Source organism: Triturus cristatus, chromosome 9 (genome assembly GCF_964204655.1).
Source record: "Triturus cristatus chromosome 9, aTriCri1.1, whole genome shotgun sequence".
Lineage (NCBI taxonomy): Eukaryota > Metazoa > Chordata > Amphibia > Caudata > Salamandridae > Triturus > Triturus cristatus.
In genome coordinates, this window is record NC_140592.1 from 748891374 (window position 1) to 748906124 (window position 14751).

Here is a 14751-nt window from a genome sequence, read left to right on the forward strand (position 1 = left end):
TAATACGTGACTCTGTACGTAAGGACCTTCTTGATCTACGGGAACCTCAATAAGGGGTAGGCCAACTTCCCTCTCTAGGCTATTTCATGTGTAGCGCTGATACTCTGGATAGTCATTTTGTGCATACTGGTACATCTGTTGTGTCGTGTTTTGTGTTGCAGCAATAGGCTGTGGCTGTTGTTGTTGTTGTTGTTGTGGTTGTGGTGCGGTCTGTTGTGGAACTGGCATAGGTTGCGCATGCTGAGGGACTTGTTGTTGGATCTGATCCTGTCTAGGCGGACGTGGTCTCTCTTTCGTTATACCCGTAGAGATATTATGTTTTAGAACTGCGCAATCATGTATATAATGACCTGGCTGTTTACAATAGTTGCATGTCCCTCTAACAGGACCTACTGAATCATTGGACTGTGTCGTACCCTTTTTATGACCGTCAGCTGGAACTGACTGAGCAACAAGCATTTTCATTTTCGTGTCTTTCATACGTCTTTGTTCATGTTCTTGTTCTTCTCTAATTCTATTGTGATGATATTGTAACATTTGTAACATCTGTGATGGTGTGTTACCTTGCCAAGTACTCTCGAATTTTAATACTCTACTCTTAACTTGGGGCAGGGAATTCTCAACTAATTTTGTCACAAACAGATGCGGATACGACTCACTACTTGCTTTTATGCCACTATTAATACCAAAACATTTTTCAAATCGGGAATAGAAATCACTAGTGTCTTCATCTTGTTTTTGTTTACAGGCTGAAATTGCACCCCAATCTTCCTTTTTCGTAGTTAATAAACGTGGTAGTACCTGCACTAATAATCCTGGTAATGCTGTAGTCTTTTCCCCAAGCCCTGAACCTGCAGCTCGGGCTTTTTCTTCGGTTTCTAGTGCTGTCCAATCTATCTTTTGGTCTCCCACCTCCCATTCCTTTTCTTTGAGTTTCTCGTAAATACCGGCAGGCAATAACACTTTCAATATTTTCATAATGTCAGGATAAGTATACTCTCCCATGAGTAACATGTCTTTTATCTCACGGTGGAAACCTGCTGGGTCTTTGTCATGGCTAGGTACTACTTTCTTCATTTCTAATAATTCAATTTTAGTTATGGGCGTGTACACAAACACACGCTTAAAAGTATTGTCCTCACCTCTGATCGGGTGCACTTCGCGTAAGGGATTCTGTCTGTCTATGTGATACGTTTTTCTTTCTAACTTGGGGGGAACTGAAACATGTTCTGGGCATACGAAGACAATGTACTGGTGTCGATATTCTAGGATTTCTTTAATTAAATCAGTACCTGAACCTCTCCATTTATTCGTGAGTAATTCTATCAGTATATCAGGTAGGGGACCAGGGTCGGAGTGTTGGCTTCTATATAATATAAGGAGGTGTTGTATCATGTATATACCAGCTAAACGCTGTTCGTCTGGGGTAAGGTTCAAAAACGTGTGTGCTAGCGCATCATCACTGTATTTTTCAGAACTGTCAGCCCATTGTACTGCTGACCTGGCTAATTCTTGTTCATCCATAGAATCGAGCATGTGATACCCCCTTCGGTCTCGGAGTAATTTATCAGCAGCCTGGAATAAGTGTTCAGGGGACTTCGTATTTAGCATAGGAGTTTGAAAATGTCTGTTACATTCTGGACGTATCGGACGTATCGGATCATTAAAGTATCTGGTATTGTTACAAGGTCTTCCCCTACCTACATAGGCTATCGTTTCTAATTGTCCTGTGGGCATTTCTGATTCTTCCTCCTCCTCTCCCTCTGATTCAGTTTTGTCTGCCTCCAATCTGGCTTTATGTATTCGTTCTACTTCCTTGCGGATCTTTCGGCACATAGCTACTATACATGTCTGTTTATCATGTTTTCCCTCTGATATATTCTGACCCCATCTGGTAAGTACTTGCATTTCATCCTGGTCTACCTCGGACCTATCTCTGTCTCTGATCAAGCAGTTTATGAAGAAACGTAACAGTAGTCTCTGTATATCCACTTTCTGGTATTCCATGGCTTCGTCAATACTTTCAGGGCCTTGCCCCGTTTGGACAAAGCGATATATATTGTCTAAATGTTGAATCATTCCTGGTAGTGTCGTTAAATACATTGAAGCTCGTCGTATACGTAGTGATGATAGCAGCATTCTGTCATTTTTACCGGGCACTGGATCATATCTACAATCTACAAGATGTTCCTTAAACATGTTGGACGTTGCTATTTGGGGTGTACGTTGGTTTGCTAAATCTCTAAGAGACGATTTACTTCGTAATGGTGGCGTGGCGAAAATTGCTGCCGCACCTCCTGTCGCACCTTCTGAGGTGCTAGGCATAAAAGGATTTGTGGGATGTAAGGTAGAAACTGTGGATGTTGGAAAAGTTGTATTGTGCGGAGGAGTTTGTGGTTGCGGAGTTGGGAGCGGATGATCTCGGGGTTGAGCACCATCGACAGGTGGCGTGTGTGGCGGAACATTAACATATTCGGGAGCTACGTCGTCTAAATAGGAGGAAAGGAAAATATCTTTTGCGGTCTTGGGATGTGCTTTAATCGGGAGTAATGGGGGTGGCAAATCTTTCGGTATTTCCGGGGTGGCCTTAGGTAAACCTTCGGCCAAAAGAGGATACATACCATTCATAAGAGTGTTTCGTTGTCTGTCTACTGGTTCTGTTTTTACTCGGATACCTTCCTCAACTAATACGTTTTCTCGGGCTTTATTTGGGTTCTCCCTACTTTTCTCTTCCTGTCTGAGCGCTTTCTCTGTGCGCCTATGCGACTCTTTACGCCATAACTCAATGGCATCTTTCTGTGACTGTCTGGCTTTCTTTTTCCATAATTCTTCTCCTACTCTCATGATGCAATCTGCATCCCATGTCCCAGCTACGGGCCACCTCTGACTTTCTGCTAGATCCTTGGTGTAGTCCACCCATAAGTCAAGATATAATACGGCATCTAGACCATGTTTATGATACATAAAATACCCTGGAGTGTCCCTAGGTGGAATGGGAACAGCTTCTTCGAGTACTCCTTTTCTAGTTTTGATCTGTCTTAATTTTGAAAAGAACGGCATCTTTAAACCTTGCTACTTGATTCTTACTCAAACTGGACTTGAACACAATTAATACAATAAACACAATAATGAACACTCATTCATACCACCATTTTTAAACACATTAAAACATTTGACATGTAACATTTAACGAACAATGATAATTAGGAGAAAACTAACTACTGACATAATACTAATACTAGATAATACTGAATTATATACATGAACATACTGGATATACTGCTAAACAGTACAGATACACTGCTAAAACAGTGCAGACCGGATTTGTGTACCCAAACCCGTCAGGACCGGCACAAATTAATGTGCACGTCTAAATGCCTCCCCAGCAACGGTACTCACCGGGTAGCACGGAACGGAAGGCCTCGGAACTGAACTGAACTGGACCGGACTGGACTCGACTCGACTCGGAAACTTCGGAACCTGGTGGGCCTCTGTATACCTCGGATCTTGCTCTCTCAGCTAGGCTCTGGTCGGGATACTTCGCACTTCTCACCGCCTCGTCTGGGTGTTGATCGCAGCCTCAGTCACCCCCGCTTGGCCGGAGGGAGATACAGGAAATCCTGCGGGTACGCGTTTTTGTCCGTTCAGCTGTGGCAGGGGACCGGGCTTGCAACGCACCTCTGGCGCGTGAGATGAGAAAGTGTCCCTGTTCGGGCGCCAATTTATGTGGTAAATATTTAAATTACCTGTACTATTTTTTTATGCGGAAAAGTCTAGTAAGAATAACTCAGTCAAAATAAGAGGCAGAATCCGTGGTATTAGAGGTTCTGAAAAGGGCTTTATTCCTTACAAAGGAATTATGGTTCGAACCAGGCAATCTTATTCCATCACCACGAAGGTTCAGGAAGGGATAGGCAATACATTATTGACAAGTAACAATATATATATGAAAAGCATTGCATTAAGACAGATGTAGGAGGCGTAACAGCTGATAATACAGATAAGAATACACATACGTAATGAAAATGGGCGTAATAACAGGCGTATACTAGAAACGTCATTTAAAATGATGTCACAAGTGGGTGGATCCATAAGAGAATCCTGCAGTGTCAGCAGAAATGTTTGGCAGAGATGCGCGCGCAGCCGCATGACGTGTGATTGACGTGCAACTAGAGGGTGAAGGGGAATTGACATTTAGCTCTACATGTGGAGACAGAAGTCTGGGGGTCAGGTCAACCTAATCCCAAATCGTATCTAATATCTTTGTTTAAGGAACTGTTTTATCCAAAAGGAAAGGTCTCTCGGACGGAATCTACTCTATACTGACTGTTAGTGCACGTACAAGCGTCTATGTGTCTACATGAGATGCGAGGGGGCAGGAATCTTCCATGGTAACAGGGGCTATGAATTACTTGCATAAAGACAGCGAGGCCGAGCTCTTTGCTCGGTAGCTGGAAGGATGTTTACCTAAACTACTAGACAGGAATGCATTGGATGAGGAGCGGAGCAGATAACTTGAAGGCTGAATACAGTTTTTGGCAGGCGACAGGCCGCGTCAGGCACCGTTAGCCGCGCAGGGAGTAGGACAAAGTTCATGGATACGGATGCAGGTCCAAGCTGGAGCATTTCAGAGGCAGAAGCAGGAAAAGGCTTGATGGCAGAATTCAGGGCCTACTTGTCTGAACTGTAAAACTAGAAAAGTGAACCATATAAAGTCGGTGGCCAATCATACTTAGGAATGGAATATTCGGCCCATTCATGGCGGATCTGAGAGAGGACATGTTGATGTTGGACGCACGTGTATTTGCGTCTTCATAGCTGGAACTGGAGGGAACATACATGTACTTGTAGCATGTACATGGAGCCGTTGGGGTCTAAGATAGGGGACACAATTGACCATAAAAATTCATATTTCCTCAAGCACACGGGATAAAAGAGAGCAACGTGGAACGGGTAGAAGCACACAGGGAAAAAACTACAGTACAGTACTACTACAGTAGTGCTAGGCCCTAAACTGGCATGCCAAGAAGAGCAAACATGCAGGTCTTACTCACGAACATATTGTGACTATTCACAGCAGTGTTTCTGTACTCCAAGAGACTGCAGTGAAGGTGTTCATATTAGGCACTGCCACGCTAGCAAATGCCTTACCGTGCATAGCAGAAGTCAAAAGTGCTTCGGCACTGCACACTGCCACCACCTTGCCACCAGTGCTGGAGGCCTGAAAGGGAGCAAAGGGGTCCTTGTATCATACCACAGTCAAGCTAAAAGCACCAGTGAAGGTCTTACTGTAACTACCCTCACCACACCACCAGTGCTGGAGGCCTGGCAGGGAGCAAGGGGTCCTTGTATCATAATAAAAGCACCAATGAATGACTCACCGTGTGTAGCAGGAATCAATGGTGCTTCGGCATTACACACCAAAGAAAGAGAGAGAATGCGTGAGTGCCTGTGTGTGTGCGCGAGAGAGGGAGAGAGAGAGAGAGAGAAAGAGCGTGCGCGTGGGTGTGTGTATGTGTGTGTGTGTGAGAGAGGGAGAGAGAGCGTGCATGCGTGTGAGAGAGCGAGAGCGCGCATGTGTCCATGTGTGGGTGTGTGTGTGAGAAAGAGAGAGTGTGCATGTGTTTGTGCGTGTGTGTGTGAGTGAGAGAATGTGCATGTTTGCGTGCCTGTGTGTGTGTGAGAGAGAGAGCGTGAATGTGTGTGAGAGAGGGAGAGAGAGAAAGAGAGCAGAGATCCTGCATGTGTGAGTATGTGTGTGAGTGCGAGAGAGCATGTATGTGTGCCTGTGTGTGTGTGAGAAAGAGAGAGAGAGCGTGCATGTGTGCGTGCCTGTGTGTGAGGGAGAGTGAGGGAGAGGGAGAGAGAGAGAGAGAGAGAGAGAGAGAGAGAGAGAGAGAGAGAGAGAGAGAGAGAGAGAGAGCGTGCATGTGTGTGTGCATGCATGCGTGTGTGAGAGAGGGAGAGAGAGAGCTTGTGTGCGTGAAAGAGAGAGAGTTGATGCTGCATGGCAGAGCATGTTGGGGATCCCACAGCAACCCTCGTACTCCTGTATGCATGTGTTTCGTGGAAAACATGAATATGACTCCAACTCGAGGTTTGTAGGCATGTGTAGGGCACCGTGCCATCCTAGGACAGTAGACTGGGTGTTAACTCTGCTAATTACAAACACAATTAATACAATGCACACATTGAAGCACAGAGGTTTCAAATCGGATGAAGGTCTACGTTGGTTTTGATTAGATGAATCGGGTGGCTCTGTATCATAGGTTATTAGACTTGGATTCCTGTACTGGCTTGATGTATTGAACTTTTATGAAGCTGTCTTGTTACGCATGATTTAATTACGAGATGTAAATATGCACACTAGTTAATTACAATCTTAACTTTAGTAATATTAAACTGTTTAGCACATTGGGGGTTGTCATGGCTTGACAAAGGTATTGGTTTCCGAGAAGAATCCGATCTGCACATAGTTATTGTAAAATGTTTATAATTGCATAATATCAATGTTTATTATTGCATAATATCACTGAATTACACAACCGGTACCTGCAAGCCTTTAAATACAGGAGATGCAGTTGCTATTTAAGGCCACGGGGTGGCAGTGGTAGTCTCTCGAGTGGTGCGCGTGCGGCCGTCGCGCGAGGCCCAAGTGACAGTGATCGCTATCAAGCGCGTGGCGAGCGATGCGCTTAATGAGCATGAGGAATGCCCCATGGCGCCTCTGCTCAAGCGCGCGCCCACGCATATGCACTGCAAGCTGTAGCCGGCGGTAGCATTTTTTGAAGCCCTTACTTAAAGTCTCACCAGACCAGCGCAAGCGCTGGGTCAGGCAAGACCTAAAAATCTAGGAGCGCGTGCAGTGCCCACCACCACCCACATGGAAGAAGGAAGTTGGAACCAGTTGAATCTAACACAGAACAGTCAGCGAGTCTGTGTACGGCGGTGTTTACATTATCTGTCAAATGTAGTAGTAGGCCCGGACAGTTGGATGAGGTGTTGGGGGAAGGGCATACTTAGCAGAGAGGCCGTTATTGCTTAGGCTCCAACAGCCTTTAATGCCCCTTGGCCACAGTTCCATGTAATGTCTTCTTGAGCCATTGGTTCATCTACAGGTAATCAGGCTAGCGATTTTGGGATAAAGCCAGTCATAAGGGTGCCTGATACTTGGCCGTCTGTACACCAGCCCTGTTGACCTCACCTATGCAATGACAAACAAATTGAGGCCTGATGATATACAGCATTTGCCTAGGATCACACAATTTGGGCAAACAGGGAAGCCAGGATTGATTGCAGATAGAATGACTTGAAAATTCAGAAAAGTGTACTTCTGTAAAACGTGGATGCTTTTCACCTACTACATCAGATTATATCTGTGAATTAAGTAGTTCAGAGTCTCTGCGTTGGCGCAACATCCTGTGATTGTGGGCAAATCATTTAATCTCCCTGTGCCTACCAAATATATGTTACCTTATTTTATGTAACTGGTGCTCATGTTAAGAACTCCAATTACCTTAGGTTTGAGTTTGAGCTATGTTAAAATACAAACCAAAACCTAGGAGCGCCCATTTTGAAGAAAAAAGTTGGAAACCAGTTGAATCTGCCATGCCTGAACAGTCCGCGTGTGTGGTGGTGTTAACATAGATGCTATCTTCCGAGTTTAGTGGTGGGCCTGGACACTGGGACGAGTTGTTGGGTAAGGATGTAAGCAGAGAGTCTAATGTAAGGCACCGTAATACTAACTGTATTGTAACTCTATTTTGACATGCACAATCAAAGTGTTTGTACGCTATGTTTTATTCCGTAGTATCTTTTTACGACTACTGAATCTTAAGAATGCACCTGTTTTTATCATCACTGTTTTTTCATTTCATTTTGTATGCGCTTTTATGATTACCTTTGAATACATTTCAAAGTCTCATGAAATCTACAAAGTCATCTAAAACTAAACCCCTTTAAAATTGAGCCAGCTATGGATTATGGAAAAATGATGACCCGACAACAACCTGCTTATGGATCTCTTTTACACAGCTCAACTTAACTAAAGCACCTGGGTATGATCATGGACTCCAAACAGTTACTCAAAAGGCATGTGATGAAAAGTACCTTCAACATCATGAGAACCCTATAACAGAGCCTACCCAACAACAGAGGCTACTGTACTTCGAATACTGACAGGGTAATCTCTTGACATCAGAAGAATACCTTCCTTGTCAAGATTCAAAAAGGAAGCTAAGACTTGGCCCAATTTATATATAAAAAATAAAATGTCATACTCTTTAGCCAAAAGTGAAACCTCAGACAAGGATTCACTACTACTAACCATCCAACCTTTCAAGAAAATCCAGATAGGTGGTAGCTCGTTCGCAGTACCAACAAGAAAACTGTACAATACGTTACCTAAGAAACTAAGGACATTGAACCACGTCTTATTCAGAAAACCAACAAAACCATTGCTGTTTCCGAATTAAGACTCCATGCTCTCAAATGAATCACATTTATTAAAGTGATCCAAAAACACTTTATATGAACTACCAAGAAACACAGTAAGGGAAAATCTGGCTGTGCCACCACAGAATACATGAATTACAATCCTAATAATTGAGGCTTTAACGTCACAAAGTTTTTGCTAACCATTGCAGAATGTGCCTCATACCCACAATAATGGAAGTCTTGTTCAATTGTCCAACCCATTAATCATGCAAACACCAGAATCAGCATTATTCATCTTACAATCAGTATTAAGAAATGTTAAGTACTCGCATGTGCAGCTGATCTATCCTAACACTCCACTCAGTAACACATATGCTCATGTGCCATTAAGCTCAGTGTACATTTCTACACACCTAGACAATGCATGCAATACACCTATTTTTCACATCTAAAGCTAACTGAAACAACACCCGTTCTAGGGCATCCAGGAATTGGATGGAAGGGGTACGGTGACCACCATGGAAACAAAGCACCACACATAAAATACACACGGAGAACACACTAGCTCTATAATCTGAAAGCACCTTATGCCTTGATAAAGATGTGGAAAGCGCTACATAAACATCCATACATCACAATATTCAATCTGGACCGCATTGGTTCGGTTTTATACTGGAAACAGCGCAACAGTTTCAGATGTTTTCTCCCGAGAAGAAAACTTTACTTACCTGTACCTGAACCATGAAGAATTCGCTGGCTAACAAAACTTCTGCATGATTATATCCCCCAAAAGACTAGCACTTATTTTAAATTAATACGAATACTTTGTTGATTTTCTTTACATAAAAGGGTTGCAGCTTGCTGTCTGGGCCACCTGGTGGCAGCGCTGCCATAGATTTGGATGATGAAGGAGCTGTTCCATATTCTGACACTATAACTCTTGTATGGAAGCTGTAACTTCACCACCCAACATCGAATAATTAAGAATACACGGCCCATAGACTGTAAACCCTGCAAATGGAAAAGTTAGAGTGAACTGAAAAAATGCGTTTTGGAATCTGTCATTAAATGCCAAAATAGTATGGGCAGATATAGGTGACATTGTTTAACAAGGGAGTGCTTTTCTAGCATGCTGCCGCTTAACAAGCACATTCGGCAACTAAAGAAAATTTACAGCCTGAAATGTACGTTTATTTTAGGGTGCAGTTGTGAACCCACTCTATTTTAGACAAAAACACAGACGAGGGAGTAAAGCCCATTAACGCAACCGCGCGCAGCTGTTTAGAGAGAGAGAGAGAGCCCGGGAGTGCTACGTGCATGAGCGTGCATTCTGCTCATTTTCAAGCACTGCACTCGTGTGGCGCGTCCTGCACGCTCCCGCATTGTGGATGCCGCAACAAGCATGAGTGTGTGCTTTAAAATTACCAGAGCGACGGCTAAAGGCCCTCCTATGCGGCGCATGCGCGCTGCGTAGGCGAGACCTAAAAACCAACAATTCAACTCCCTACCTAATCACCCAGTATTTTTATTAAAAACGTTCTTGGTGTTTGCGAGTTATCACAAAATTTTGGGATCAGGGGCAAGCCGTAGCATAAACTTAAGCAACTGCCTACAAAGGAGTATTTTACACGCTATTCTTATGATAGTGAGTAAAGGGTGTTGCACATTTTAATAATGAAAAAAAAAGTATTTTTTCTTATACCATATCCCTCCAGAACACCTAAAAATAAACACAAAACTCAAATGATGTACATTGATCTTAAAAACCATCTTCAGGTCAGGTGCCCATGGAGGCCCGCCTGTGTGGAGATGCTGGAATGACGTGAATGAAGCAGATCACCAGGATAGCATATGTGGCAGGAAGAGACAGACTGGTGTATCAGTTACTCACTTTTCTCTTGAAGAACTTTTTTAAATTATCGTGAGCCTGGGCACTATCTACTCAAGAGGAATGTTGGTTTGCACTATCGTGGATGCTTTACATGCCAGTAGGTTTTCTCTATAAATTGCCTATTTATGGGAGATGTTGAGTGCACCGGGGGACTGCTGTCTGCAATGGGGTTTGCAGGCAGGCCAATTTGCTGGACTTGGAACTATACCGCCATTACCAGAACTATCCTACAAAATGCAAGGAACAAGGTGTAGAAGGGCAGGAGGACATGTAAGCAACACACAAATCCAGAGCTCCTCATCGTTAATCGTCTCCTTACCCTGTGCTAGACTTCCTGGACACCGGGCTCTCATAATCGAAGGGGTCAGTCCTTGTTGCGCCTGTGAATCCCTGGCGGTGCAGTCGCAGGCTGAGGTCATACTCCTTTCGGCTGCTCTCCCGACTCAGCACGCCATAGGCCTCATTCAGCTTCACAAACCGGGTGTGCAGGCTGGGGTTGGCTGGATCACTGTCAGGGTGCAGCTGAACAGACAAGGATATAGATTTAGGTTGGATAAGCTTGTAGGAGGGGTGGATGCCAATGGGCACAACACAGAGGTGAAGAACATAACATAAACAAGTCCTTGAATCGTCCGCAACAGCAGCAATCCCTCGGGTCTTGGCACTGACCTAAAAACAACTATAACATTGATATAATGAACTCACATTTCCTTACAAATGATACTAAGAGTTAAAATTTTAAAAAACATAACGCTGAAAATATACTCAATTATCCTAAACCGTCCTGTATACTGATGCAAGCCCCACTCATCTGGGAAATTCTTACAAATGTACCCAATCTACCCGAGATTTGATACCGTGCATACTCATTAGCATTAGTCCTGCGCTCTCAAGGAAAAAACTTTTACTCCAGTTTCTTGGTGGTAGATTAAATTATATGGGGTTAGGTGTAAGCATCAGTGGGGTCTATGTGGGTTCATGCAAATGGTTGGCCAGATGAATAGATAGGCTGGCAGAGATTAGGTATTATTACGTTGCGGTTATAGGAGTTTTAAAGAAGGAGAGGTTGTGATCTATGAAGTGCAGAAATACAATAACAGACGGGCATCTGACTAAAAGACGAATATACTCAGAAAGAGGAGGCCCGTAGAGGATTTAATGTCAGGAGAGGTTCACTCTTAAGAAACAAAACGAGATGAACCAATCAAGACTTGTAATTCAATGTCAATGTTTCATGCAGGGTTTTAGGATACAGTGGAAGGTAGCTTCATGAGAAAGCATGCAATCTGAAAGTGTAAAGCTGTAAAAAGAAAGAACATTATATAGCGCTCAATGTACAGGCCAGAATGCTTAAACGTAGAAATCAAAGTGTGCAAATCATTTAACTAATATGATTCAAAGTCTGCTGTGTGCTGAGCCGAGGGCAGCCTTTTAAACACAGTCTGGAGTATACCCCCAAGCTTAGTAAGGGCTCTGTGTTCTACAAAAGGGTAGGCGGTGCAAACTTTTTTGATAGGAAATGCTTTATTTAATAATTTCCCCTCGTTATTCTAACATCACTGTGCTAAAAGGTTGTTTCAATCACTAATAAGCATTGGCAAAGCCAACAGGTCTCGTCTATGCAAGAGCTATTGCCTTTGCCAATATGTTTTAGCCATGTTGTACACAAGCGTGGCTGCTATTCAGCATGGCTAAAAGTTAGTGGGGTAAAGAAGAGTGGCATGGAGTGTTGTAAAGTGGAGCTGAGTGGTGTGGTGTAGAGTGCAGTGGTGTAGAGGGCAATGGCATAGAGTAGATTGTTTCAGAGTGGAGTGGTGCAGGGTAGATTGAAGTGGGGTAGGGTACAGTGCAGTGTACAGTGCAAAGGTGTGGTGTAGAGTGCTGTGACAGAATAGAGTGATGAAGAGTGCAGTGGTGCAGAATAGATTAGAGTGGCATGGAGTGATGCAGAGTGTGGTGGTGTAGAATGCATAGGCGTAGTGTGACGTAGAGTTGAGTGGTGCAGAGTAGAGTGCAGTGGCAGAGAGGGAAGTGGCTCAGAGTTGAGTGGTGCAGAGTAGAAAAGTGCAAAGTAGAGTGGTGCAGAGTAAAGTAGTGCAGAGCAGAGTGATGCAGAGAGAAGTAGCTTAGAGTTCAGTTGTGCAAAGCAGAATAAAGTGGCGTAGAGTGCAGTGACGTAGAGCACACTTGTTGTACAGTGGCATAGAGTGCACTGGTACAGAGTGAAGTGGCATTGAGTAGAGTTGTGCAGAGTAGAGTGCCATAGAGTGCAGTGGCATAAAGTGTTGCAGAGTAGAGTATAAGGGTGTAGAGTGCAGTGGTGCACAGTAGTTGGCATAGAGTGCATTGGTTTTGAGTAAAGTGGTTTTGAGTGCATTGGGGTAGAGAACAGCCTTTTAGAACTGAGTGGCCTAGAGCACAGTGGTCTAGAGAGGTGTAGAGTGGAGCAGAGTGGTGCAGCGTAGAGTGGAGTGGCACAGAGTTGAATAAAGTGGCATAAAGTGCAGTGTCATACAGTAGATTTTTGGAGAGCAGAGTGAAGTGGCATAGAGTGTAGAGGTGCAGGGTAAAGTGGAGTGGTGCAGGGTAGAGTGCAGTGGCATAGATTAGAGGTGTAGAGCGCAGTGGCATAGAGTGCAGTGTTGCAGAGTACCGTGTCATAGAGTGGAGGGGCGTAGAGTGGAGTGGTGCAGAGTAGAGTGGAGTGGCCTTGACTGGAGTGGTAAAGAGTGCAGTGGTCTATAGTAGAGTGGGGTAGAATGAACTGGCATAGAGTAGTGTAGAGTAGTGTAGAGTAGAGAGGCGTAGAGTACTGTGTCATAGAGTGTAGTGGTGTACAGTGTAGTGGCTTACATTGTAGTGATGAAGAATGCATTGGTACAGAGTGCAGTAGAGTGGCATAGAGTAGAGTGGTGCTGAGAAGAGTGCAGTGGCGCAGTGTAGAGTGGCATAGAGTAGAGTGTTACAGAGTGCAGTGGTGTAGAGCCTAGTGGCGTAAAATGCACTGGTTAAGAGTGAAGTGGTGTTGAGTGGTGCAGAGTAGGGTGACGGAGAGTGCAACGGTGTAGAATAAAGTGCCGAAGTGCGCAGCGGCGTAACGTTTCAGTGAAGTGGTGTAGAGTGCATTGGCGCTGAGTGAAGTGGCACAGAATGCAGCTATCTAGAATACAGTGCCATGGAGTGGTGCAGGGTAGATTGAAGTCACATATAGAGGAGTGGCGTAGAGTGGAATGGCACAGAGTGGAATAGATTGGCATAGAGTGCAGTGGCGTGGAGTAGATTGCTTCAGAGTACAGTGCAGTGTCATATAGTGCCATGGTGCAGAGTAGATTATAGTAGCTTAGAGTGAAGACTGCAGTGGCGTAGAGGGAAGCGATGCAAGTAGAGTGGCATAGAGTGTAGTGGAGTACAGTGTTTTGGCATACAGTACAGTAGAGCAGAATGGTGCAGTCTAGAGTGCGCATAGAGTGTAGTGGTGCAGAGAACAGTGGCATAGATACCAGTGGCAGAGAGAGCAATATTGCAGAGTAGAGTGACAGAGTGAAGTGGCAAGGTGTAGGGTAGACTACAGTGGGGTAGAGTGTAGCGGCATAGAGTATAGAGGCATAGAGTCGTGTAGAGTACAGTGGTGCAGAGTAGAGTGTAGTGGCATAGAGTGTAGGGGTATAGAGCACAGTGTTGCAGACTACAGTCGTAAAGTACAGTGGTGTAGAGTTCATTGGCAAGGAGTGGTGCAGAACAGAGTGGCGTAGAGAGCAGTGGCATAGAGTACAGTGGTTTAAAGTAGAATAGAGTGGGGTAGAGTGCAGTGATGTTGAGTGCAATGCCATAGAGTGCAGTGGCATATAGTGCAGCTGCGTTAAGTGTTGCAAAGTAGAGTATAATAGCATAGAGTGCAGAGGTGCAGAGTAGATTGTCACAGAGTGCATTAGTTTTGAGTAAAGTGGTGTAGAGTGGAGTGGTGTAGAGTGGAGTGGCGTAGAGTAGAGTGGAATGGCGCCAAATGGAGTGGTATCGAGTGGAGAAGTGTAGAGTACATTATTTCAGAGTGGAGTGGTGCATGATAGAGATCAGTGGCGTGGAGTGCAGAGAAGATTAGAGTGGCGTAGAGTGGATTGCCATAGAGTGCAGTGGATTTGAGAGCAGCGGCATAGAGTGCAGTGTTGTATAGCAGAGTGGCGCAGAATGGAGTGGTGTAGTGTGGAGTGGCAAAGTACAGTGGAGCATAGTAAAGCAGTGTGGGGTAGAGTGCATTGGCACAGAGTGAAGTGGTTCAGAGTAGATTGCAGTGCCACAGTGTGGAGTGGCGTGGAGTCGAATGGTGTAGTGTGGAGTGGTGCAGGTTAGACTGCAGTGGTGTGGAGTGATGCAGTCTAGAGAGGACTGGGGTATGGTGAAGTATGCATGTTGTGGTAGCACACTGC

At 44.5% G+C, this 14751-nt stretch overlaps 1 protein-coding gene across 2 annotated transcripts in view; it reads right to left on the minus strand.

The window, feature by feature from the left end:
- Window positions 1-14751, minus strand: part of DNAJC4 (DnaJ heat shock protein family (Hsp40) member C4) — a 442464-nt gene that overhangs the window by 244822 nt on the left and 182891 nt on the right. For both annotated transcript variants that reach the window (XM_085626034.1, XM_085626035.1), the window contains exon 4: window positions 10647-10849. In XM_085626034.1, the coding sequence (XP_085482160.1) occupies window positions 10647-10849 (203 nt within the window). The remainder of the gene's footprint in view (window positions 1-10646; window positions 10850-14751) is intronic.